The sequence below is a fragment of the Urocitellus parryii genome, chromosome 7 (assembly GCF_045843805.1).
Source record: "Urocitellus parryii isolate mUroPar1 chromosome 7, mUroPar1.hap1, whole genome shotgun sequence".
Taxonomy (NCBI): Eukaryota; Metazoa; Chordata; class Mammalia; order Rodentia; family Sciuridae; genus Urocitellus; species Urocitellus parryii.
In genome coordinates, this window is record NC_135537.1 from 137,989,702 (window position 1) to 138,017,385 (window position 27,684).

General features: G+C 38.5%; 1 protein-coding gene across 4 annotated transcripts in view; it reads left to right on the forward strand.

Moving 5' to 3' along the window:
- The window catches only part of Smg6 (SMG6 nonsense mediated mRNA decay factor), a 233,327-nt gene that overhangs the window by 37,295 nt on the left and 168,348 nt on the right, over positions 1-27,684 (forward strand). For all 4 annotated transcript variants that reach the window (XM_077801318.1, XM_077801316.1, XM_077801317.1 and 1 more), the window contains 2 exons: positions 20,114-20,175; positions 27,499-27,644. In XM_077801318.1, the coding sequence (XP_077657444.1) occupies positions 20,114-20,175; positions 27,499-27,644 (208 nt within the window). The remainder of the gene's footprint in view (positions 1-20,113; positions 20,176-27,498; positions 27,645-27,684) is intronic.

Sequence of the window (27,684 nt, forward strand, 5' to 3'; positions counted from 1 at the left end):
TCTCTCTCTCTCTCTCTCTCTCTCTCTCTCAATTTTTTTGGCACTGGGAATTGAATCCAGGGCCTTGAGCATGCTAAAGATCTGAGCTGTATACCCGCAGCTGCCTCAACTTCTAATTATTATTATTATTATTATCTTTGCACTAATGGGGGTTTGAGCCCAAAGGTACTTTACCACTGAACTACAAGCCCAACTCTGAATTATTTTATTTGGAGACAAGGTCTTACCATGTTGCTGAGGCTGGCCTCAAACTTGTAATCCTTCTGCCTTTGTCTTCCATGTTGTTGGCATACTAGCGTGTGCCACCTCATCTGGCTCAACCTCTTTTAAAATATTTTAAGTAAAGAAATATTTTTAAATGGGTAATATATTTTGTGGTTATATATGTGATAATTTTCTTTTTCTCACATTATTTGTGGCCTATCATATACACTGTTATTTACCTTTGCTTGTTTTTGTATTACTGTTGGACTTCAGAGACCCTTCTATGAGTGATTGCCTTCAAGTCCATTATTTCTTTGTAGAGGCCAGCAGTTTGGTAGCTTTCATTAATTTTGTAATTTTATCCAGTATCGTATAAGTCAGGGGCAGAGTAGTAGCACTTTGGGCTTTGGAGAACCTTGTGTTTAAGTCCTCATTTTATCAGATATTAGCTTTAAGACTTTGGGCATGTTCCTTAACCTGACTGAATTTCAGTTTACTCATTTGTAAGATGATGTTTCCTGAGGTTTGGGAATCATAGTGGGAATCATAGTTTCTGTCTGAAAATTTGCAAGCTGCCCTTGCCTGAATCTCTTGTGTTTTCTCAGAGGCTTGATTATAAGTTGGGAATGATAGTTGTCCCCCCCCGCCCACTTTTTTGGGGGGCAAGTGATAGTTTTCTTTCTGATATTGAGTATGTGGCTACAAAGGGTTGCATAGTATATGAGTGTATTCTTCTGGCATTTAATCAATAGGTCAGCAAAATGGGGCTGCAGTTATGGCTCAGTGATAGACTGCTTGCCTAGCATGCGTGAGGCACTAGGTTCCAACCTCAGCAACACATAAAAATAAATAAGTAAAATAGAGATATTGTGTCCATCCACAACTAAAAAATAAAAATAGTTCAGCAAAGTAAAATTTTGTTAGCAAAGGAGCATACCTTCACTGTGGAAAACCCAGGTCAGGTAGCCTATAGCACAGAGTCTCATATGCTCTTACTTTTGCTTGAGAGCTTTGCTATTTTGTTTTGTTGTAGTATGGGGCTTTATAGAAAAATAAGAACAACGTGTTATTCAGGTAGCATTTCCTTCAGACCCATCATTTGTTTTGCTTTTCAGTGCTCTTTGCATAGTTTGTACAACTGAGCTACTGCTGCCACCTCCACTATAGTGCTGAAGAAAGGGGCTATGTGTGAATGTTACACATTTAATGTCTCCACCCTCCCCCAGTGTAGTCATACGTCCCATAGGAGATTTAGAATATTATTGCTGTAAGTATATATGTGACTGTATGATCAATGTAATTCTGCAACCTGTACAATCAGAAAAATGAGAAATTATACCCTATTTGATTCAAATGTATATGTCAAGATCATTGTACCATCATGTGTAACTAATAAAAAAAAATGAAAAAAAAATGACTAATGAAAAAAAAGAATTTCAGCTGCCTTTGGCAAGATGATGTGCCTTGCTTGTACTATAGTGAATTTGTTCTTCAGCTTGTTATCATAAGACTTTTTTTTTAATTGGTTGTTCAAAACATTACAAAGCTCTTGACATATCATATTTCATACATTTGATTCAAGTGGGTTATGAACTCCCATTTTTACCCCGTATACAGATTGCAGAATCACATTGGTTACACTTCCACGTTTTTACATAGTGCCATATATCATAAGACTTTTAAGTTTGTATTTTCAGAGCCAATACCATTATGAAGCTTAGGAAAAGCTTTTGGCCTGATTTTTCTCTGGCTAACATAAACATTAATTTAATCTAAAACGAGAGAGGTGTGGAATCTGTGTTAGTAGGTAAATGTTTTATCTGTGATAATCCGATTGTTTCATTGCCCCATAATTATATTAACCTGGCAGAGAAAGTCAACTTTTTTTTTTTTTTTCCTCATGGATACAGGGATTTCTTTTCTTTCTTTCTTATTTTTTTAAAATATTTATTCTTTTAGATGTAGGTGGACACAATACCTTTATTTAATTTTCGTATGGTGCTGGGGATTGAACTCAGTGCCTCACACATGCTAGGCGAGCGCTTTTCCTCTGAGCCACAACCCTAGCCCCAAGGATACAGGGATTTCTTATCTAAGATGGACATCATGTGGTTTTTTGCTACTGTTGTGAGTTGACCTTCTTTAATTAATTGGTACTAGAGATTGAACCCAGGGATGCTTTACCACTGAGATACATCCTCAGTCCTTTTTAATTTTTTTATTTTGAGACAGGATCTTTCTAAGTTGCTGAAGCTGGCCTTGAACTTGTAATTTTCCTGCCTCAGCCTCCTTAGTTGCTGGGATAGGTGTGTGCCACCATGTGTAGCTCATTTCTTAGTTCTTTACTTTTATAAAGTAATTTGTAGTACAAACCTTTCACTCTAGAAGCTCTGTGAAAGAATGTTTCTGTGAACTGAGATTTGGCAATGTGATGACAGAGGTTCAAAGAGCTTCTTTCTACAAGAGGCAACTCCAGATTGACTCTCTTTTTTTCTAGGCCATAAGCAATAGGTTGGTGAGATTACTATCAAAAGTCAGAACCAGGACCTGATAATGATAATATGAAATATGCTGCGAGGAGCAATCTTAACAGTCAAGGACTGGGGCTCCTTGCCTGGACCACTACTAGACCTTAGGGCTGAAGTCTTTTTTCTCTTTGTGGTTGGCAGTGAGTGGAAGTTTCTCAAAGCACACTGGTCCTACCTACAGACCCTTAACACCCCATATGACCTCGGTCACCAAACCACTTAAGGGCTTTATTTTTATCCTGTCTGTTTCTTCAAGATGTGAGGTTGGTTTCTTTAACAGAGCAAAGTTCTCTAGGGGAAGAAACAGAGTGCCAGGGTGCAGTCAAGGCTGGTTAAACACTAAAACCACACTCTTTTTCTTTTTGGGCTTGAGACGTGACATAAGCCATGCTGCAAACACCAGCTTCCACACTGTGAAGAGGCCTTCTCAGCTGCTCTGTTTATTTTTTGTGTTTATGTTATATTTTTAAATAATTAAAATGTGGAGGACAAAAAAATTATACCTTTTCATTGCATGTTAGCCAGAAATCTAATTCTAAGAATGGACACTTTCTTAAAATCCATCATTTCCCAATTTAAGCTTTTTCATCTTCCCCAGAGGTGTTGATGAGAACTCTCACAACTCACCAGGTCTCAGGAAGCCAGATTACCAACATATCCTGTTCGCGTGCGTGTGTGTATTCTGTGTTACCCACAGGCCACTTTCCACCCCATGTGAACTTTAGTTACCATCCGGAAAGTCAGGACCCAGATACCAGTCAGAATTTCCAGACTTTGGTTTGGTTGAGATATTTTAGAAAATGTTAACAGCATTAATTATAAAGAGACTTTTTTAGTGGCATGCTTGGCAAATAGAAATTAATATATTTTGAATAGAGGAGAGGAAGGCATTGTGAGCGCTTTTTCCAGTAATGTGTTCAAAATGAACATTCAGAAGAAGAAAACATGAAGCAGTTGAGATGCAGAGGAATAGAGAGAGAAGGAGGAGGGTGATCAGAGATTGATTAGAAGTTAAACTCACATCATCTCAATTCTTAGGTCTTAAGGCTAAGTTCTAAAGGTCTTATTTCATTCTTTAAAATTATAACCTCTAATAGGGGACTAGGGCTCCAGCTCAGTGGCAGAGCACTTGCCTAGCACATTTGAGGCACTGGATTTGATCCTTAGCACCACATAAAAATAAACAAAACAAAGGCAGTCTGCTTATCTACAACTACAAAAAAAATGTAACATATATATCATTGGAGTTATTTATAACACTTTCCATCACATTTTGTTTTAATCAGCATTTTTATTTATTTATTTATTTTGAGACAGGGTCTTGCAAAGACAGCCTTTTGAGACAGCCTGTTGCCCAGGCTGGTTTCAAACTCTTGGCCTCAAGCAATCCTCCTGCCTCAGCCTCCTGAGTAGATGATACTACAGTGTGCACACCATTGTGCCTGTGCCTGGCTGAATTCAGCATTTTTAAATTGATATAAATAGTATGTATTGAATCAGGTAATGCTCTAGAACAGAGGTGGGCAAAATGCTACCACTGGCCTATGAACTAAGAATAGTTTTTACATTCTTATATAAGGCGTTGTTTTAAGACATAAGGAATTGTGGCAGAAACCCCATGAAACTTAAACTATTTACTCTCTGAACTTTGGCAAAAAAATTTTGCCCATCACTCCTTTAGAAGCTGAGAGGGGTAAATGCTGAGGTTCTTCCTTTAGGAAGGTAATTGCTAATGAGGGTGTTAGGGACTTTTTGGGCTGACAGTTCATTTTGCAGACTAGCTATTGCAGGATGTTTAGCATTCCTGGCCCCGCCCACTAGATGCCAGTAAGGCCCACACACATTTCCAAACACTCCCTGAGAGGAGAGGCACTATTCTGATTGAGAACAACTGATTTAAAAGCTTGATATCAAGAATACCTTGTCAAACTACTTATTTCATAGGAGAACAGACTTGGGTTAGGTTTTCATGGCGTAAATCAGCAGTATTGCAAGAGAATAGGAAGAGTATTTGGTAGGGTACAATAAAAATGTTTTAAGGAAACCATTTATTGAGTGTGTTGCCTGTTTCACCATTTTAAAAATTGTTGACATTGGTTTATTATTTATTAAAGTTTGTTTTGATGTTGCTGAATTTTCAAAACTACGTTTGTCTCTGTGTCTCTTTGGCCTTAATGTCCAGATGATTTTGAGGTCTGTGGGAATCTGTATGATGTACTTGAGAGACATACTCAAAGCCAATGTAAAGATGTAGTTTTGGCATCTCATGAATAACCTGATATCCAGACTTAAGCCAGAACTCTGGTGTTAGAGAATTTTCCAGCCTGAGAGAGAGGACTGAGAAAAGTCCTCCTTTGGCTCCTTACCAACTTAGACAAGAGAGCAATCAGCTGCTGAGTTCCAGCCAACTGGAATGTATGTAAGGGTTTTCTATAAATCATCCCTTAGGATCTAGCTCCTCTCTGTGAAGAGCCTTCCAAATAAGAATGAATCCTGTACGTTGGACCTGTTCAGTCTGCAGCTGCGATAGGAAGGAATAGAGTAGTGAGGTGTGTTACTCTGGGAGCCACTCACTTTATTTAGTAACATATTGCCTGTTGTGTGGGATAAGAGACTGCACCAACTTTTTTGTTTTCCCTGTGTTGCCTTTCTCACTGATTTCCTGTATTGGTTTTTGTTTCTTGGGGAGATATATTCTTAGTTCTGTCATTCTGTAATCCCTTTCTGCTCTTAAAGTTCAGAATTTCATCTTTCTGCCCTTTTTTCACCATCTCAAATGTGATGTGTTTGGACTAAGATAGAGAATATGAAATAGTTATTTTCTTGGCTTATGGTGTTACTCTGGTCTGCAGACAGGTTTTTTGGCTCAAAGGGGATGCTCTGAGTTTTTTTTTTTTTAAATCTTTTACTTTACTTATAAATACTTAGTATTGAAGTTACTGCTTAGTTTTATTCTCCTAAGACTTAGTATATAGACTGTAAACCAGAAAAAATTAAAAATATTTTCTATAATCTCTCTTTTTGATGCTGGAGTCCCTATAAATTGTATTAACCACACTTTCATTTGTAAGAGCTTCAGTGACTTTTTGAGTTGTCTTCCATTCACTGATGCAGAAATTTGTTGAGCATCTATTATTGGAATCATTAAATAATATCTCTTCCACACTGTTTTTTCCATGTCTTTTGTGCTTAGAGCCATCAGAGAGCTATGTGACTAAGTAACATGTTGGTAACCCGTAGTATTACTTTTACTGATTTGTACATTTGTGTACAATCAGCTTATATTAAGGAAAATTATATTAAGGAGACCTAGATAATTGTTGCTGTTTCTGCCACATGGTGTCATCTTTGTGGAATCCCCTGGGAGAAATTTCTGCTTTCAGTATTAGAAATAGTTGTATGGGTTTTTTGTATTTTCTTTCATGCACATTTATGAATTTGTTATTTAGAATAATTCTCTCTTTATTTTAATTATTCTGGAGATTATAGCCAGATTGGTAACTTCCTCTAATAAGTGTAAAGAATTTACTGGCATGCGTTTTATGTCTTGACTTTACTGCCAGTGACTTCTTTTATCTTTTTCTTTTCATCTTTCTTGTTCTTTTATTTTCTCCTAGTACGGCTGATTAAATCCAGGGCCTTGTGTATGCTAGTGCTGTACCACTGAGGATTATCCACAGCCCAGTTTTATTTTTATTTTGGGGCAGGGTCTCAAGTTGCTGAGGCTGGCCTTGAATTTGCAATCCTCCTGCCTTAGCCTTCTGAGGCTGGGATTAGAATTATATACCACCACACCCAGCTCTTTTCTTGTTTTTAATGTTTTCTCTTGTGGTACAGTACATACCTTTGTATGTTATCTTAAATAACTTGGCTTTAGAGTTTAATATGGACATTTTCCTCTTTTCACTTGCTTACTCATTTGTAAAAGCTCTTCTCAGATTAGCTATTAGTCCCTGAAATTATCATTTTTTCCCTGCCCCCATTCAGATTATTCCATTAAATATTTAGTGAGTACCTTTATGTGTTGTTATTCTAGGCACTGCAAGGTAAATGATGTTGGTCCATCCCTCAGAGGTGTGGTGTAGTAACAAAATGGATGGATAAATACTTGCTTATATTAAAGTATTACAGGTATGGTAATGTAAATATGTACACTGTTATAGAGGTGTAGTACAGAGGAGAAAAAGATTAACTGAGAAACACAAGGGTGGACATGGAAAGCCTTGATTTTGAAGGGTGGAAGAAATTCTTTAGGTAGACATGAACAGTAAGAAACAACGTAGATAAAAACATGATGTGGTTAGAAACTGCAAGGAATGGTTACTTCTGAGATTCCTAGCCAAGAGTCTATCATTAGACTATCTTGGATCATGCTACAGACATTCACATTGGTGCTGTCTAATCAGTCATTTGAAACTGAGGATTTGTCACAGAGTAGATTGATTTGGGCTTTTGATTCACCCAAGCTTAGAAGTGAGTCCTTCAAATAGTTCTTTTCTGCTTTATTTTATGCATTAGCTAAGGTTGACTCACCCTAAAGTCATGCCTTCCATCATTCTGGAAAGCTTTCTGTGCCAAACCTAGCTTGGCTTAGGAATAAGTAAGTTATGCTTTGTATTGTAACCATTGGCAATAAGTCCTATTCTTGCCCTTTACACTCACAGTAGGGCTGCAACTACTGAAGCACAAGAGAAAGAGGCATTGGGATAAAAACCCTTGATGAATTTGCATTTTTCTGGAATGTTTCTTTCTTAGTAAAGATGTTAACATCTTGTACTATCTTATGAAATTTTGAGCAGACTTGTCACAAATCTCAGAGATGCTAGGTCCTAAATTGTAAAGCAAACTATGTTGAGGCAGTTGACATTCTCTTTGAGGAATTTCTTTGGCAGGTTTTCCTTTAGACTTCTGCACAGATCTGTACAACAGTATGACTTTTAAAATACTTACAAGTGACATATGTCAGACTGAATAAGGAACGGGGGATGTAGCTCAGTGGCAGAGTATTTGCCTAGTATGTACAAGGCCCAGGATTCAATCCCTGGTACCTAAAACAACAACAGCAACAACAACAAAGATGAATAAGGCATTAATAGATGTCCTTGATAATCCTGAGAGGCTGTCTCTTGCAGAGTAGGAGCCAGACCTTTTGTTGCATACCTAAATTTCTTGTTTTTTCCATGAATAAATTTCTTTATCTCTTTTCTCTGTAAAATGAGAATAGATTTGGTATTCGTTATTTAGTGCCAGTGTGGCTTTCTTTACCTAAGTGGAGCCACAGACTTAGCACAGTCATCTTTTTTTATGCCACTTTAGAGTTAGAATATTTGTAGGGGTTAGAACAAAGGATATTGGCCATTAGAATAAAGGTATTTGGTTTTTTTTTTTTTTGGTATTTTTGTGGAATAGCAGAAAAGGCTGTAGTAATTTTTAAATTATAGTATAATATATGTAGAGAAGAGCACTCATATCAAGGTGACGCAGTTTGGCAAATTGTTATAAACTGAGTTTACTTCTTGTTTTTTACTTATACTACTTTCATTCTTCTCTTTTAACTCTAAACTCAAATTTTCCAGTAGTTAATAGTAAAAGTGATAGGAATAGAACATTATAAATAAATTAGCAAGAAGTTAGTGCTCACAGTTTCCTTGCTTCCTGTTATACCTGTTAAGATCGAGTTTCAATGTTGAGAGAGGATAAAGAAAATGAAGGGAGAACTTGGAAGATAATGGATTGGATCAAAGGTAAAAGATTCAAAGGTATTTGCTATGTGTTTTGGATGATAAGAAATAGACTAACCAAAAAACTGGCTGGAAGCAGGCCTTGACTCTAGTCACAGTGAAACTGAGTCTCACACCAATAGTGCTGTGGTTTTTGGCCTTAAACCGTCTGTCTGTTGGGTGGGGGGGGAGTGACATCATGGCCTGCCTGCTCCTGGACACGCTTGCTTCTGGTTAAATGTGGAATTCCAGAAGTTCTGCATTGCTATGTTTATAGCCTTGTCTTTGGTGTCAAGGCAGATGCCAGGGTGTACCAGGCCATGTTGTCCTTGAATAATCCATTTTTATTCTAATGGTTTTCTTTTCTTTGTCCTGTTAGCTGCCAGTGAGGTAGAGTTGCCTCTGTTGATAAAGAGCAGATACAGAAGTTCACATCCAAACCTGAATAGCCATTTTTAACTTGAAACACTTTTCCTAGGAGTTGATGCGCCAGAATCCTTCCCTTATTTGGTGCCTTGCTTAAATCTGAAGCTTGCTTAAGGTTGCCAGAGCTCCTTGTATGCTGGTTATTTGATTTTTGGTGCCCATAGCAGAGTAGTTGTGAAATAGTTTTTTGTGGCTACATGTGCCTTAAATTGAAGCTTCATTCTCCTTTGGATTTGTAGATTGGTTCTTGTTCCTCCCTTTCCTGAGAGATTCAGGGGTTTTCCTGTATTGTGGTAGGTGAGTGGGCAGAGGTTGCATTTTCAGATATTTTTTCTGAGCTGTGTAAAATTCCCTGATGATAGTGTGTAAATACACATATTCTTAGACTCTTGAAAACTCATTAATCAGGCAGATTTTGGATTTATCCAGGAAAATGTCAGTGCTTTTATTCATTTTATTGTTGCTCTTATTTTATTGCTGTGGAAAATAGGCTTTTAATCACTTATATTTTTTCTTGCTGGCATTATCTGAGGGTACAGTTAAGTGCTTCCACTGGTGTACATGATATTATTTGGACTAGAAATATCTATCTACTTCCCCTAATCTGCAAAACTTCTCAGTTGGTTTGGCTTGGTAATCTCAGTGAATGATATGTGGAACCATTGATGGGTTTGTGTTTGAGATTTCTTTAGCTTTGGTCTTTGTATAAAACATCCCTGCTGTCTGTCTTGTTTCTGTGGGAGATTTTAAAAAGATCTCAGACACTGGAGCCTGGGTTGAACTTGGGCAGTCACCTAACCTCTGTGTTCTTTTTCTCATCTATAATATGGAAATAATAGTAGTACTTATCTCATAGGGTGGTGGTAAGGTTAAATAAGTTATTAAACATAAAGTGCCTAGAGTATTGCCCTGTACATAGAAGAGTAGCATGAGGTGCTGTTAACTTCTAAAGTACAGAACCAGCTCTATAAATTCATCCTGTTCTTAGGTAAGTTGCTGTCCCTAAGTTTCTAAGAAGTGCTATCCAGTAGTTAAAATCAGATGTCAGGACACATTGCCTTCGGTGTGGTTTATGTAGCTAGGCAGAATAGTAGAGCTCCGGATAGGTAGATTCTTCCAGTCCTTTGCTTCCATAGACTGGACCCTGTTTTAGCTTTAGAGTGTCTCTTTTGTTCCTGATATATGGCAAGCCAGAAATTATATGAATACTCTTATCTTTGGAATGAAATCTCACGCATCCACCTCTCCATTCATTCCCGTATCATCTACTGATAACTCTTCTGTCCTGGGAGATAGAAATGAATTGTTCATTTTAACTGAGTTTTAACTCAGTGGGAGGGTGCTTGCCTAGCATGTGTGAGGCCCTGAGTTCGATTCTCAGTACCTCATATAAATAAGTAAAATAGTGGGCTGGGGATATAGCTCAGTTGTTAAGAGTGCTTGCCTCAAATGCACAAGGCCCTGGATTCAATCCCCAATCCCCAGCACCACACCCACATCCACACACACACACACACACACACACACACACACACATACAAAGAAGAACCATTGGACTGGGGCTCAATGGTAGAGCACTTGCTTAGCACATGTGAGGTCCTGGGTTTGATTCTCAGCACTGCACATAAATAAATAAATAAAATAAAATAAAGGTTCATCAACAACTAAAAAAAAAAGAAAAAACTTAAAAAAAAAAAAAAAAGAACCCTTGGGCCAGAGGGTAAATTCAGAGGCCCCAAGGTGGGAGTGTACTCATTCAAAGAATGGCAGGAAGCAACAGTAGAGTAAGATTACATAGACCTTTTACATAGAACTTGTCAGGACTTTGACTTTTATCCTGATGTTAGTATTGTCTTTTCTTCCCCAGTCACTTGGGCAGATAGAGAACTGTTACTATTCAGGATCAGAATCCTTAAATTCTGATGGGACTCTTTCCCTTTGAATACCTTTGCTAGGTTTTGTCAAATTATCCTCCAAAAAGAGATGGATTTAAAGAAATTCTCATAGATAGTGGTGAGTGTGCAGTTTCCCTGCGACATAAATAATTTTTCCCTGTGAATTTTTGTGATTTTTCTTTCTTTTTTTGGTGTGTGTGTGTGTGTAATATGTGGGCAACCTGTTTCATCACACAATTTTTCTTTCTTTTGTGTAATATTATGTGGGTAAACTATTTCATCACTGTTAGATCTATATTTTAGTAAGTTTTTCAGCAGTCACTTATTAAGTGTGTGGTAACAATACCATAGAAGGCTATTTTAAAAATATTATTGAAAGGAAATAAGAATTTCTAAATTATCTCTAAAATTGAAGTCAGTATTTCATTTAGTGTGAGTCTTTTTTGAAAGACTCCTACATGGTTTTGGACTACTGCTGGTGATTACTTGGAACTAGAATCACTGGAATGTAGGGATAGGGATTTTTTTTTAATACCTTTATTTTACTTATTTTTACGTAGTGCTGAAGATCGGACTCAGTGCCTCACGCGTGCTAGGGAAGTGCTCTACCACTGAGCCACAACCCCAGACCAGGGATAGAGATCTTGATTGAATGTACAATGATCATCTTTTTCATCCGACTTTCTTCTCTTCTCTGATTCCATTGCCATCGGGTGACTACAATAACAGCCTCTTACCTGGTCCCCTGGCTTCTAGCACCCAGCATCAAAAAACAACCCTAAATTTTTTTCAGTTACCAGAATAACCTTTAAAAATTGAGCTTTGTGGGGCTGGGGTTGTGGCTCAGAGGAAAAGTGCTCGCCTAGCATGCGTGAGGATTTGATCTTCAGCACCACATAAAACTTAAATAAAGGTAATGTGTCCACCTATAACTAAAGAATAAATGTTTTTAAAAAATTGAGCTTTGTGATGGATACAGTGGCATATACCTGTAGTGCCAGCAACTTGGGAGGCTGAGGCAGGAGAATTGCAAGTTGAAGGCTAATCTCAGCAACTTAAGTAGGCCCTAAGCAACTTAGTGAGACCCTGTCTTAAAATAAATGAATAAATAAATAAGAGCCAGGAATTTGCTCAATGGTAAAGTACCTCTAGGTTCAGTCCCCTACTTTCCAAAAAATGAAGTTTTGCTTATGCCACTTACCTGTTCAAGACTCTTCAATAACTTTAAAAAGACCAGTCTCTTTTTAACAAGGACTTCTACAGCTTGGCCCTAACTAACAGTTCAGTCTCCCTCCTGCCAAAGCAATAATCTAGCAATGCCAGTCTACAGTACATTGCTCTTGGAACCATCACACATACTGTTTCCTTTGCTTATGATACATCAAAGCATGACTCCTTACCCACTTCAAAAGCAGCTGATTAATTCCTTAATTTTCATCAGCCAGTTTGATTTAATTGACATTTATAGGGCTTAAGTTTATGTATGTACTCTTGGAGAACCATTTTCTGTTTGCTCACCTGATCACAAAGCAGGAGATTCAGCCATTTTCTCTTCTCTTTGTTCAGTGCAGACACAGGGTGTCCCAGCTCCCCTACTATTTGGGTGGATGGGCATGAGAGTTCCCAGGGGCTGAGAAAGATGAATCAGAAAGAAGAGTCATTCAGAAAGTAAGCCAGTCAGAGCAACAGTGTTGCCCTTTGGTTGAACTTTCTCTTTTTCTGCATAAGTTTAGATGCTAAACTGGTGGCACTTTTGAACTGGTTGCTGCAGATTGTCATACCACAGTACAGAGACTCATAAATTTTAATCTGCCACTTTCCCTGATTAGGGATGTTTTAGGAAGTGTCCAGGAGGCCTCTGGCCTAAGTGAAATCTTTGTTGGGCTTGGGTGTGTTTCTTTTCCACTGTCACCTAAACCTCTAGTGGCTTCTAAGGTAGGTATCCAGAGAGCCCCATTTATAGTTGTCTGTAGCCTTTAGAGTATTTGAGTTCAAAAGATTTGAGAGCAGCAGTCATTTGGTGTCATTTGTGCTGTCGTAGAGTACGATAATGCTTTCACAAAAGCTGGCAAGAAGAGTTGTATTTAGTTAGAATCATACATTTGTGGGTTTTTAGCATTGGAAGGAATACTGTAAATTTGAGGTTCTCCTGAGGTGGTGAGAGGTGGGTGGTATCACAATATCCTGGGGGTTGGAGTTATTTAAAACCACACTCAACTCATCATTACTACCCCTCTTTACCTCTTAACCCCTAAGAATCATTGCTATTTCCAATACATGTGTGTGGTAGCCCTCAAGTGTTGTAGAGGTAGGAAAAAATTTTGAGACACCAGTATTTTAGATATTCTAGCCCAGATATCAACAGACTCTTCTGTCAAGGGCCAGATAGTAAATTTAGTAAATTTTTTGGGTTTTGTGGGCCATATACCCTCTGCTGCAGCTATTCAACACTGCCTTTGTAGGGAGAAAGTAGTCATAAACAACGTGTATTTTCTTTCTTTCTTTTCCTCCTTCCCTCCCTTCTTTCTTTCCTTCCATACCAGGGGCATTTAACCACTGAGCCTCATCCTCAGCCCTTTTTATTTTTTATTTTGAGACAGGATCTTGCTAAGTTTCTTAGGGTCTTGCTAAGTTACTGAGGCTGGCTTTGAAATTATGATCATCCTACTTTAGTTTCCTGTGCTGCTGGAATTACAGAAGTGCCACTGTGCCTGACTTTATTTATTTATTTATTTTCAAGTTGCTCAGGTGATACATAGAAATTGAGGGAATCACTCCTGCTGATCTTACTCAGCCTATTCATTTTATAGTTGAAGAAACATGTTAGAAAGTTGATGTGATTTGTAGACAGTTACCTAGCAAATAAATAACATAACCACAATTTGAGTCTGGGTCTTCAACGTTAGGATCAGTGGTTTTTGTTCATACTCTTTTGTTCTGTTTTCATTCCCAATAACATATGAGCAGTAAATACAGATCAATCACATATTCATAACTCCTTTATACCTGGTTCAGATTTCTCTAGTGATATCTAGCCAGGTACTCTAATCTCAACTGTTCCTGTGCATACTGGCTGGGTTTTCTGAAACTGACTACTGATCTGACATTTAGCCCAGTTTCCCTTCTCTAACTAGGAGAGATAATGAAGTAATAGCCAAGTAATTCTTTTTTTTTTTTTTTTTTTAAAGAGAGAGAGAGAGAGAATTTTTTAATATTTATTTTTTAGTTTTCGGCGGACACAACATCTTTGTATGTGGTGCTGAGGATCGAACCCGGGCCGCACGCATGCCAGGCGAGCGCGCTACCACTTGAGCCACATCCCCAGCCCCCAGGTGATTCTTAAAAAGAATTTTTTTCAGTTGTAGTTGGACACAATACCTTTATTTTATTTATTTACTTTTATATGGTGCTGAGGATCAAACCCAGTGCCTTGCACAAGTTAGGTGAGCGCTGTACCGTTGAGCTAAAACCCCAGTGATTTTTTTTCATTTTTTGGGGTACCAGGGCTTGAACTCAGGGGCACTCAACTACTGAGCCACATCTCCAGCCCTATTTTGTATTTTATTTAGAGACAGGATCTCACTGAGTTGCTTAGTAGCCTGCCTGGCTTTTTTTTTTTTTTTTTTGCTGAGGCTGGCTTTGAACTCTCTATCCTCCTGCCTCTGCCCCACCAGCTGCTGGGATTATAGGTATACACCACCGCTCCCGGTGTGCTTTTTTTTTTTTATTTTTTTAATATTAGACTATGTTGGAATAGTAGTACTAAACTGCAATGTAAGGTTGAGAGCCATTTTTTCAAGGGGGTGAATTAGTTAGATTGTTCTATTTTTTATTATTATTATTTATTTTTTGATACCAGGGATTGAACCCAGAGACACTTACCCACTGAGCCACATCCCCAGCCGTTTTATTTAGAGACAAGATTTCCCTTAGTTGCTTAGTGCCTTGCTCAGTTGCTGAGGCTGGCTTTGAACTTGCGATCCTCCTGCCTCACTCTCCCCAGCTACTGGGATTACAAGCGTGCACCACCACACCCAGCAAGAGATTGTTTTAAAAGGTACATTTTTCACTTAAATTCACATGGCTCAGATCCAGCAATCTAAGTGGGGCATCTCTGTATGGAACTTGTGCTTAATTATAATTAATTGAGCTATCTGTCTTTCTGCTCAGAACAATTCAGGGGTGAAGAAAGTAAAGGTGAAGAGTAATCATCATCCTTAGCCTTGGTGTGGCTCCTTGGTCTAAGTAAAGGATGTTCTACCTTAGCCTTGGTGTAGCTCTTTGGTCTAAGTAAAGGATGGGAGGATTGATTTTGATTTATTCTGTCATCTTACCAGGCATTTGAGTCAGGCTACTTGGCATGACTGTACTTTTTTTCTTATCTGTATCCTAGAAAGAAGAATATTTATGAATAACTTTAATTGCTATTAAATGATTATTATGTCACTGATAAACCTCTATATTTTCTGTGCCAGCAGCCCCTTCCTCACTTTATCATTTCCTCACTTCTCTTCTCACCCAGAGATATTTCCTGTCTAAAGAATAGTGATAGCAAGGAAGTACCTCCTAACATCTTCATAGTTGGTAGGCCTTGTCCTAGGTTTGGAACATAAATGGGAGCTGGCAAGTCGGTATGTTATTTATCTTCTTGAACTATAGACTTTTTGGCATGAGTGACCCTGTCTTGTTAGACTAGGGGCCACAGGGATGAGGGTTGCAAGTAGATAGCCAGTATACTCACATCCTGTACCATCCTATGATCTCAGGCTTTAGAAAGGCTGATGAATGGGCTTTGATTGACTATTGTGAAAATCTTTGACATTTTACTAACAGATACTTCTGAAATGTGGTCTCCACCTATGTTGTAACAAATCTAAAAGGACATATTCTTATGCTTTTTAAAACACAGTACATACCTATAATCCCAGCAATTTGGGAGGTTGAGGCAGGAGGATTGCAAGTTCAAAGCTAGCTCAACAACTTGTCAAGGTCCTAAGCAACTCAGTGAGATCCTGTCTCTAAATAAAATCCAAAATGGGCCGGGGATGTGGCTCAGTGGTTGAGTTCCCCTGGGTTCAATCCCCAGCACCAAACAACAACAACAACAACAACAACAAAACAACCCACAACAAAATTGGATTATTTTAAAAAAATATTTGGTATGTATGGATCATATAGATTCCTCTTTTTTTTTTTTTTTTTTAAGCTACCAGGGCTTGAACTTAATCACTGAGCTACATCACCAGCCTGTGTTTTTTTTTTTGTTGTTTTTTTTTTTTTAAAGGGCTGGGGCTCTTGTTCAGTAGTAGCGCACTTGCCTGGTATGTGTGAGGCACTGGGTTCAATTCTCAGCACCACATATAAGTAAATTTAAAAAAATAAAGCTCTATCAACAGCTAAAAAAATATATATATATATTCAAAAAGAAAGGCCGCCTCTCTGTGCTTTGAAACCAGTGAGAATATGGAACACTTCACAAATTTGCATGTCATTCTTGAGCAGAGGCTGATCATTCCAGTTTTAGTATGTGCTGCTGAAGTGAGCACTCTAAAACATTTAAAAAATGAACCTTTGGAATTCATTTTAATACTGAGCACTCATATGGTCCTTAAAATGATTCATTTTTCAGAAATTTTATTTTCTACACAACTTTGTAGAAGCAGGAACAACTATTTAGAGGTTGAAATTGGGCATATTTCAGAATCCCCTTCTGTTGTGTTGTATTGATGCTGCTGAGCAGCTTTTTTTCTCCTTCCTTGCTCTAAGGTTCACAAAATACTTAGATGTAATTTTGGGGGAATTATTTCCAGGGCTTCTATAAAGCATTTACTCCTCAAAATGCTGCAATTTGTATTATTTTGTTTATCCTTTCAGTCTGAGTTAGGTAGTGTCCGTGGTAAAAATTCCATTTTACAGTTGAGGAGCAGTCCAAAATGTTTTATTCATAGCCCAACAGTGAGTGACAGGATGGACTTTATTCCAGAGACCTACCCATCCACAAACTGCCATTAATATCTCTCTGGTTAAACTCTGGAGTCTGCAGTGAACTGGTTTTGTACTTGAGCTAAGGAGCCTGGAGCCCTTAAATGATTCCAGCACACTTATAGGGATATACCCAAGAAGCCTTTGTAGTGAACAGTATTTAAATGTGTAAGGGAGACTTGGAGACAGATAGTCTCACATTTCTTTCTCCATCTGAATGAGACCATCTTATGTTTTAACATAACATAGGTGTATGTTAAAAATTTAAAAAGTTTCAGAAATCGAAGTATCTGTGTGATGTGTTAAAGAGGGAGAAAATTTAGACTAAGGCTTTGCTGACTGGACTTGGTATCATTTTAGAGTACTCCAAAGGTTCTGTGTCAGTGCTGACTTCATGGTGTCAAGGTATGAATATTGTTTAGGGCCCATTTTGATCAATGTGTATCAAATGAATCTCCCTCTGTATAATATGCCTTCCCTCTAGGAGGCATCTTTGTCTTTAGTTTCCTTGTAATTCGAGTGTTAGGATGACAACAGAGAGGAACTATGTTTAGGGTGGTAGATACTTTCAGACTAAAGTAGTTCTTTTTAACAAGGTCAGGAGAAAAATGTGTGTGTGCTTATTAAAAATTCCCTGTAGTTCCCTTCACTCCCACTAGTTGAAAAATGATGCGTTGAAAACTACTTTTTAGGCCTGTAATCCCAGTAACTCTGGAGGCTGAAGCAGGAGGATCATGAATTTGAGGCCAGCCTCAACAATTTAGCAAGACCCTGTCTCAAAATAAAAAACTAAAAGGGCTGGCGGGACTGGGGTTGTGGCTAGTGTTAGAGTGCTCGCCTAGCACACGTGAGGTACTGGGTTTGAACCTCAACACCACATAAAAATGAAATAAAGATATTGTGTCCACCTACAACTAAAAAATAAATATTAAAAAAAATGGGGGGCTGGGAATGTTGCTCGGGGTAAAGTGCCCCTGGATTCAGTCCCTAGTATCAGAAAAAAAGAAAACCCCTTTTTACTGTATACAGTTAAAATATGATATTGGCAAATATGAATTCAGGTTATTTGGTGGGCTTCATCTACTGCCCTAAGCGAAGGATCTTTGGGAAGTGTAGATAGACCCATGATGTTCTCAAAACCTCTTGGGGCCTTTGGTCTTGGTGTTATGCTTGGATAAGGAGGATTAGCGTCATTTTGATTCTGCCAAATTACCTTTTACATGTGAATATCATGAATTTTTAAAGGATTCTTTCTGGTTATGAATTAGTTAACCAGTATTTGATGGACAGCTGTGGGAAGTTTAAATAGAGAAGATATATTTCTATCTTTTTAAAAAATCTTTATTTATTTATTTTTATATGGTGCTAAGGATTGAACCCAATGCCTCAATGCAGCCCCAGCCCCTATTTTTTATCTTTTTATTTGAAATAATTTCAACCCTACAGAAAAGTTGTAAGAATAATATAATACAAAGAACTCTCACATATTCTTCTCTCAGATTTCTCTAGTTGTTCACATTTGACCTCTTGCTTTATTTGTTTATAGAAGGTCAGGCTTGCTCTGTAGCTGTTCCTTACCTTTCCCTTCTGTTAAAGGAAGCAGTGTCCCTGGCTCTCACTCACTTGCTATAAGGACAGTTATCTTCGAAAAAGTGACCTGAGCTTTCTAACTACATAAGTCAATGTTCGATCTAGAATAGCCAATTAATATAATTCACTTAAGGCAAAGATAGAGACTGAAGTTTGTATGCTGAGTTATTTTCTCTTTTCACAATAGTGGGGATTGAACTTGGGACCTTGCGCGTGCTAGGCAAGTGCTGTATCACTGAGTTATGTCCCCAACCCTGAAGTCATTGGTAAAGTGAGAATTTACCCCTTTCCCTACACCAACCTTCCATCTGAAAGAAGGAATAAACTAGAAGTGTTTTTCCTTTGGCGCAGATGATTCAGGGCTACGGGATTATTTCTTACCCTATTAAAATTACCCTCTTGTGATCAAGATTCTAAACCTTCTTGTCTGATTGAAAGATCTTAAGCATATTGCTTCTATGAGACCAGGGAAGGTGATAGTGAGATTGGGTCTTTAGGTCATATCTAGAGTTGAACTGAAAATTTCACCCTTTTCTTTGTTTTGCCCAGATGGAACTGTTGGCTTTAGAAACAGATTTTTCTAGAACCTTGAACAAGATATAAAGGCTCATGGGCCACATGTGGCTGGCAAATTGTTTTTGACTTGCTTAATGTTTAACTTTTTTTTTTCCTAGTAGCCAATATTTATTTATTAGTGCTGTACTGGGAATTAGACCCAGGGGCACTTTATCACTGAGCTAGATCCTCAGCCCTTATTTTATTTTAAGATAGAGTCTAAGTTGCTGAGGCTGGCTTTGAACTTGGTATCCTCCTGCCTTGGCCTCCAAAGTAGCTGGAAATACAGGTATGCACTGCCATGCCTAGCAGTAGCCAATATTTAAAAGCCAGAGGATTTTAGCTGGGTGCGTGGTGACACATGTTGCCTCCAGCAGTTCGGGAGGTTGAGGCAGGAGGATCTCAAGTTCAAAGCCATCCTTGGCTACTTAGTAAGGCCCTAAGTAGCTTAGCAAGACTGTGTCTCAAAATAAAAAGAGGGGGGTACTGGGGATTTGACTCAGTGATTAAGTGCCCCTGGATTCATTCTCTGGAATGTAATATATGTACATATATACATACATATATACATAAATGCCAGAGGATTTTATATAAAAACAGATTCCTGTTTCCAGCTAGAACTGGAGAATAATAGCCCCAGGTCACTACTTTCCTATCAGCCTACTTTATTCCTGGCCTCTGTAGACACTTGGATTTTCAGCTCTAGACCCTAGAACTTAAATTTCAGTTTTGAAAGCTGTTGATGTACAATTTGATGATTATCCTTGGTTATCAAAGACAAGTTCTGCTTTCCTGGATAGGTAGAAAAATATCTCATAGATAAGATCAGGGCTTTCTCCAGAATAATCCAGAACAAAATCTATTCCTCTCAGTCTCATGTTCATCCTTAAGGAAGCCAGAATGGCTTCTGGATCCAAGAGCGTTCCAGGCATCTTCGTTTATTCATTGCTTCATTCCCTGCACACAGGTACCACTGCCAGCAGAGGGTGCTATCCGCTTACTGAGTCTACTTTTGTCTTGGCGCAGCTGAGCGACAGCTGTTGGGCATGTGCCCTGGGTCTGTGTGAGAGTTTGGGCATGTCCTTTTGGTTCCCATCCCCAGTGCCCACCCCTTAGGCCCTGGCCAGGTTATTGTGTCACTGGGGACTCTGTTCAGTAACAGGAAACTGGGAAAAGTTTAATTGTTTTCTCCTCTCTCTTTTTTCCCATGCAGCTGAACAAAAGGTTCATCCTCAGTTTTCTCCATGCCCATGGGAAGCTGTTTACCCGGATTGGGTAAGTGTGCAGGATGTTTATTTTATTTTCCTACATTACAAGTCATTTTGGAATTTAATATTGTTAGCAACTAGACTGTGTTTGTAACTGAGGGCACAGGGTGTGAATTCTTAGAGGCCTCCACCTTCTCTTGCCTTCATTCTCTCCTGCTGTGCTCATGAAGTTTAGGAAATATTACTCTCCGTCTTTCCATCTCTTCTTTCTGTACCTTTACCAAACTCCTCTTTTAAGGACAGTTTTTTTTTTCCCAGCCCCCTTTCTAGTCCTACTAGGGTTCTCTTTCCACTGCCTTCTGGCTCAGTCTCTAGTGAGCTCCTTGAGGCAGTCATGCTTCTTCATCCATGGGTGTAACTGCCAGGGGTCCTTCTTGGGAAAAAACTCTCCACTAATTTTCCTTCAAAGATAGTAGGAACATTTTATTCCTCCATGTCCTTCTGACCCACACCCCTTCCTTCTGTGCTACATTTCCTGTACCATATTGATGATCTCAGTAAATACCAAGACTGTTCTATGGTTTTACCATCCACCATGGATTTACTATAAGTCTCAGGGAAGGTAGTCTGTGCAAAACCCTATTACTTCATATTTTATTTTCCTAAAGTGATCCTAAAGCCTGACTAAATGCCCTCATATCAAAGCAGATGTATGCTAAATATCTCTTTGGTGTAGGTCCTTTCTGGGTACAAAACAGTGAAGAGAGGGAGAGGTAGCTGTGCTCCCAGACAGGATTTTAATATTTTCTGAGCTGGAGGTTTTATTGTAAGGTATCCTTTGAGGTGACTAATTTTAGATTATAAATCCTCCAGTTATTATAAGTATTTCCCTTTCACTTTCTGTCATGAACTTGCAAGTTTATCTGTAATGCTCTAGGTTTCCTTAGTGGAAATAGGAGCTGTGTCAGTTTCTATAAACTTTTGTATTTAACTCTTTGAGAAGCTGAAAGGTTTTGTCCTGCTTGAAGAAACACTGCCCCATGGATGGTGAACTAGAATGTGAGTTTAGCACATATTCATTTGGCATCAGCCTGGGCAGGAGTTATAGTAATGGCCATTGCAAGTTTTAATTTTGAAATGATTAAGTTCTAAATAACTCACTTAGGAAAAATTAACTGGGTGCATCAGTAGTTCCCCCATCTCTAACTCAACGCCAGCCACCAATGTAAGCTCTACTGTGGCAGGAGTTTTTGTTTATCACTGTTGTATCCTGAGTACCTGGCACATATAGTAGGTACTCAGTTAATATTTGTTGTGTGAATGAATGAATCTTTATAAGAAATGGATGGATTATGAAAAACCAGAGAAGGATCTGGTATTCTAACAGGTGACCCAAGCTTATCATTAGTGATTAATATAAAGATGCAGTTATGTGGTAGATAAGACGATATCAGTGTCATCTTATAAAATAACACATCACAGCAAGAAATTTTATTGTGTTACACTTAACAATCGATGGTGTTGTTACTCCTTATCTCTTGGTCTTCTGTATATTTAATCAGATTTTTAATTAGACCTTTATTCCCTCTTTCAGAATTCTTTGTTTGGGATACTAGGGATTGAACTCAAGAGCACTCGACCCACTGAGCCACATCCCCAGCCCTATTTTGTATATTATTTAGAGACAGGGTCTCACTGAGTTGCTTAGCGCCTCGCTTTTGCTGAGGATGGCTTTGAATTTGCGATTCTCCTGCCTTCGCCTCCAGAGCTGCTGGGATTATAGGTGTGCGCCCCTGCGCCCAACTCAAAATTCTTATATTTAAACACAGATATTCTGGAAGAAGTTAGGGACAATAATGATTGGGACAATAAGTTAGGGACATTAATGACAATAATGAAATGCTGGAGAATGAGATTTAGGAAGAAAAATTAATCTTAAAACACTAAGGCAAGTAGCTGGGGATGTAACTCAGTGATAGAGCACTTTCCTAGCATGTTCAAGGCTCTTGGTCCAATCCCCAGTGCTGAGAAACAAAAACAAAACACTAAGGTTAAAAAAAAAAAGATAGAGGCAGTTGTAAGGTACCCTAACTGTGTTTAAAAGTAAAAGACTCATAACCAGTAAGCCTTGATTGTTATGGGATGACAGTAAGAGAAATAGGTCCAGCTGGAGAGATATGGGTTATATGTAAGAACATTTCACAGAGGGAAGATGTTTGAGAATTTCCTTCCCCAGAGACCTTTAAAAAGGAATAGATTATCTCATTTGTCTGTGGCGGTTTACTGTAGTTCAGATTATTTAGGAACTCTTCCATTCTGCATATAACGTTCTGTTGTCAAAAGACAAAGTCAGTTCAGTTTCACTTTTATAAAAGATGTGTTATGGTAGTTTTCAGTGAGGAAAGTATATATCAATTCTGGGCATACTTCAGACCCTTGAAGGATATTCCACTTACGCTATCTTGTAGGTAAAAGAGAATTGAGCTGCAAATTTATTCAGGAAGGCAAAAATAGCAATGACATTTCTATTGTTAAAAAAGAAAAGTATAGAAGTCTGTAAGACTAGAACAGCAGTGATCCCAAGCCACATTCAACATCATGGACTGTTGCCTAATTACCAAGAAGATGTGAAATGTGGGAGGCGTGAAAACGAATTAAGACTGAGGAGATTGTAATAGGGAGCAGCTGAAGGCAGCGCTGTTGCTTTAAAGCGGTTCCTCCAATTTTGGTCTTCTCTGTGCTTGGTGATCCATGGTGCATCAGTATATAAATGAATGCCTACTGTGTGCCAAAACAAGTCTTCTTACTCTTAGCATCAGCTGACAAGAGGCTTTAATGAGATAAAATATCAAAAAGAGTTTTTTTACCGCTCACTAGTTACAAGACCTCAAGAGTAGAAAATAAGTCAAACCTGAGACCTTCAGTTTCTTTATCAGTGGTTTAAATAGATGATCTCTGAGGTCCCTTCTAGTTCTTATTTCTGTAGCACTACGTGTTTTCTCTCATTTCCACCCTGTTACACAGCTTAGTTTTTGTTTGTTTATTTATTTTGCTCCTGGGTTGCTCTTGCTTTGTTTAGTGTTAAAAAAAAAAAAATTGAGAAATTGATTGAGAAAAGTTAGGAAGCCTGATTTTTTTTCTGTAGAGAATATTGTTTAGCCCAGCTGTGTTCCTGAGTATTTGAGGGGTTGGGTCCTGTGTGGTTAGTCATTGTCTGAGTCACTCTGGAGTCTGGGTTCCCATTGTGTCTGAAAGATTGGTTTCTTAAAACTGCCATTCAAATGAGACAAGGTATCTCTAGAGATCACTTCACAAGCCAGTCACTTAAGTTAGTGAAATGCATGTCCTGAAAATGATCATATCTTCTAAGCTTTTAAAGAATAGGGATGGAGTCTTCATGGACTCAGGAAGAAGAATTGTTCAGGATTCCAGGTGGCTCCTGCTAGATGCTTTCCTGGTGAGAGGTAAATCAGACCTATACTTGGCCTCCACTGAAAGAGAATGGGAAACTGGCAGCCTCTGGGCTCTTGATTTGTGACAAATGGAATAATTTTGCTTCCCATTATTGCTTTGGTTAAAGTTACCACTTTGGCTTTTACTTTCTTGCCTGGTCATGCTATTTGCACAGCTTCAAGCTCTCTTGGAATTCAAAGACTGATATATTTATTTTGGACTTTGAATTTTTAAAAATGTAATGTTTGTATCTTATTTTTAAAAAAAATTTTTTTAGTTGTAGATGAACACAGTACCTTTATTTAATTTATTTATTTTATGTGGTGCTAAGGATCAAACCCAGTGTCTCACATGTGCAAGGCAAGCACTATACCACTGAGCTACAACCCCAGACCTCTTAATTTATTTTTAAAACTAACAAATGTTTTTAAACACAAAAGTAAGAGCTGTTCATTGTTGGGGAATTTTTTTTTCCTTATTACACAGTTTATACTGTAAAACATCTAGAAAATATAGCAAAAAGAAGAAATAAAAATTACTCATACTCTTACTACCCATATATAACTATCCATTTTTAACATTTGGTATGTATTTCTTGGGTCTTTTTTTCTGTGTATCATACATACACAATTATGTACTTTTTTAATATTTAATTTTTAGTTGTAGTTGGAAACAATACCTTTATTTTATTATTGTTACATGGTGCTGAGGATCGAACCCAGGGTCCCGCATGTGCTAGGTGAACGCTTTACCACTGAGCCACAAGTCCAGCCCTTAAGTTGTTTTCTAAATATTATTTTCATTAACTGTATGTTGAAGTTTTCCCCACATGCTTAAAAATGTAATGCACCTTTTAAAAAAATATTTTGTTGTTTAGCTGTTTTAAGTTGGACACAATACCTTTATTTTATTTTTATGTGGTGCTGAGGATCAAACCTGCACATGCCAGGCGAGTGCTCCACTGCTGAGCCAAAACCCCAGCCCCTATAATGCACCTTTTTTTTTTTTTTAAAGAAAGAGTGAGAGAGAATTTTTAATATTTTATTTTTTTAGTATTTGGCGGACACAACATCTTTGTCTGTATGTGGTGCTGAGGATCGAACCCAGGCCGCACGCATGCCAGGCGAGCGCACTACCGCTTGAGCCACATTCCCAGCCCCTATAATGCACCTTTTAAAAAATAATAGTCAATGTGTGGATGTGCCACACTGTTATTGTTGGGCATTTTAGGTTGCTTCCAAGTTTTTACTACCATAAATGACCATGTTGTGATGCTTTTTCTTCTTTATTGCTGCTGATGCAGTTTTTTCTTCTTCTTGGTTTAAATTTTATAATTATTACTTAAGTAATATTTATAAATTCTTATAAAAATATAACTTGACAACTAAGGCTAAGATTTCTTTCAATACAGCCCTAATTCTGTGCTTCCAAAGAGATAAAACTTGACATTAGGTTATGTATTCTTCAGAACCTTCTAACTACATTTACTTATTTAGATATATGTTCATGAAAACATGTAGTTTTATTTTTTGGGTTTTTCCAAACAAAAATTATATATTTCTCAATTATTTGGGGTAAAGCAAAGATTATTTCTCAAAGAGAAAGGCATAAACTACTTACAGGTAGTATGAGGCCAAAATCAGATAGGATTTTAGTTGCAAAACTGGGAACCAGAAGTCTCATTATTGAGCTCTGAGATGGAGACTTTTGTTTTTGTTTCCTTATTTGATTGCTTAACAAGGCTGATTTTGTCTAGATCCATCTTCCTTCATACTCACATGTGACATTACTCTAACCTTTTGATTTTTTTTCCTTTTGTTTTAAACCTGTTGTACTGGTCAGAAGGAAAGAAGAGAGGATTAAAAAAAAAAAAACTTAAAAAAAAATGTGGACATTTGACCTGCACTCGTTTGAGACTTTAGTCTGACCCAGGGAGTGTTAATGAATCTGTTTCAATTCCCATCCCAGGGAAGAGGCTTCCTCAGACATGGCTTCAGCTTCGAAGCAAGACTGTCCCACGTGACTCTTCTGTCGTTCTATGCTGGCTCTCTACTGCCTTTCAACACGGAGACACATGGGTCTGAAACTTGCCCAGTGTGGCTGCTTTTCAAGCAGAGTGAACTCTGCTCTTCTCGTAATGAGACGTGCTAGCCCCCCTCCCCACCTCCAACCAGAAAGAGTGCTGCACAGTGTCAGGATTTAAAATGAAACCTTTGTTATAGCCCATGGGGAAAAATGGATCCAATCCAGCCCCAAACATATCACTCTCAGCCATTCCAAATCTACCAAGAGTTTTAGCGGCTCTGAAACTTTTTAGAGAGAAATAAGTTTTGTTTTGCTTTATTTTGAGGGGGGCACTTGAAATGATATGTGGGGGAGAAAAGCAAATGCATGGTGTGTTTTGTGCCAGTGGAAATGAGGACAGCTCAGCAGAGAAGGGAACTGGAATGTAAACTGTAATTGACCCATAGCTGTGGCATGACTTCTGGGCACCAGAGGGTCAGCAATAGGAGTTGCCATCCAAGGGCAAGGAATGAAGGTTGCCAAGATTCAAGAAAGCTCTGGGTTTTCTAATCTGGGGAGGGTACTACTACTCAAGAGGGAAAGGTCCAAGGTTGGGGTGAAACTAGCAGCACCTTTCTCTGGGACTTGTTTTGTGTCTTTTGTGAAGGATTCCCTTCCCTGTGGCTTTCCAGAAGCTATTTATTAATCTAGCCTGGAGCTGTTCCCCACCCCACCCCTTTGTACCACAAGCAGTTTGTTTGGTGGTGGTGGTGGTAGGGTGAGGGTGGATAAAAGATACTTTGCTGACCACGGATTGTTCAGTATTGCCCTAAGGCCCATATGCCTTGTTTCTTTCACTAGCACCAAGTTTGAGTTTGCTTTTTATTTTGGAGGACTTCAGCTGTGGTTTGTTCCTGTTGCCAGAGGAGCTCTAGGCATGCACCACTGTTTAGGATCCAGTGGCCACATTTGGCAAGCAGTGGTTTGAATGACCTCTCCTTAGGAGCCCTAGGTCACAGGCTAGATTTCTGCCTCTCTGCATTACAGACTCTTCCTGTATTGGGAGTGGCAGTTGGCCAGGGCATTATATTTCCACTGGCCTGAAAACATACAGACCCTGATGAGCAGAGGCTTGTAAGAGGGAGGAGGATGGCAACACAGGAAGGGCTGAAATAGATCATTGGAGCCCTAGTTCTAGGGGCTCTTCAAGGGGAAATTTGGGATCTTAGGTAGGGCAATTAGTATGATAGTACCTAAGAAGACAACAGCAGAACTCTTTTTTTTTTTTTTTGGTACCAGGGATTAAGCTCAGGGACACTCAACCACTGAGCCACATGCCATATCCCTAGCCCTTTTTTAGTATTTTATTTAGACAAGGTCTCACTGAGTTGCTTAGATCCTTGCTAAGTTGCTGAGGCTGAGTTTAAACTTGTAATCCTCCAGCTTCAGCCTCACAAGCATGTGCCACCATGCCCTTCTATGTGATTTCTTGAAGTAAATCCTTACGTAAAGAATCTTTAGCTTTGTGTGACTCTTATAGAATAAAGTTTTTATACCAGATAGTTTGGGGGATACATAGGTGTTTGTTAGAGCTTAAAGGAAATTTGTTCACAATTTAGAAAAACTCATTGTTTCAGAAAGAAACTTTTATGTCAGCTTGAATTCAGTTCTTGCCAGGGGTTAGGAAATAGCATACCAAAGCATAATAACTCATAGCAATTTACCCAAGAATTGAATTGGTTCCATCTCCAAACCCTGAACACTTTATTCTTTTTTTCTTAAAATCTGATCAGAATTGCAGGATACCAGGAAGTTTTGTGAAAGTACCAAAAAAACATCCTAGGCATTAATTGTTGGCTCCCAGGGGATGAGGGGTGGTCTCTCCAAGTGCTGTTGGGGATGAACCTCACTTTTGGGCTCCCTGTATTTGCAGGATGGAGACATTCCCTGCAGTGGCTGAGAAGGTCCTCAAGGAGTTCCAAGTGTTGCTACAACATAGCCCATCTCCTATTGGAAGTACCCGCATGCTGCAGCTTATGACCATCAACATGTTTGCTGTACATAACTCTCAGTTGAAAGGTAAGGAACACCCAGTTACTTCATCTAGACAGTCTAGCTT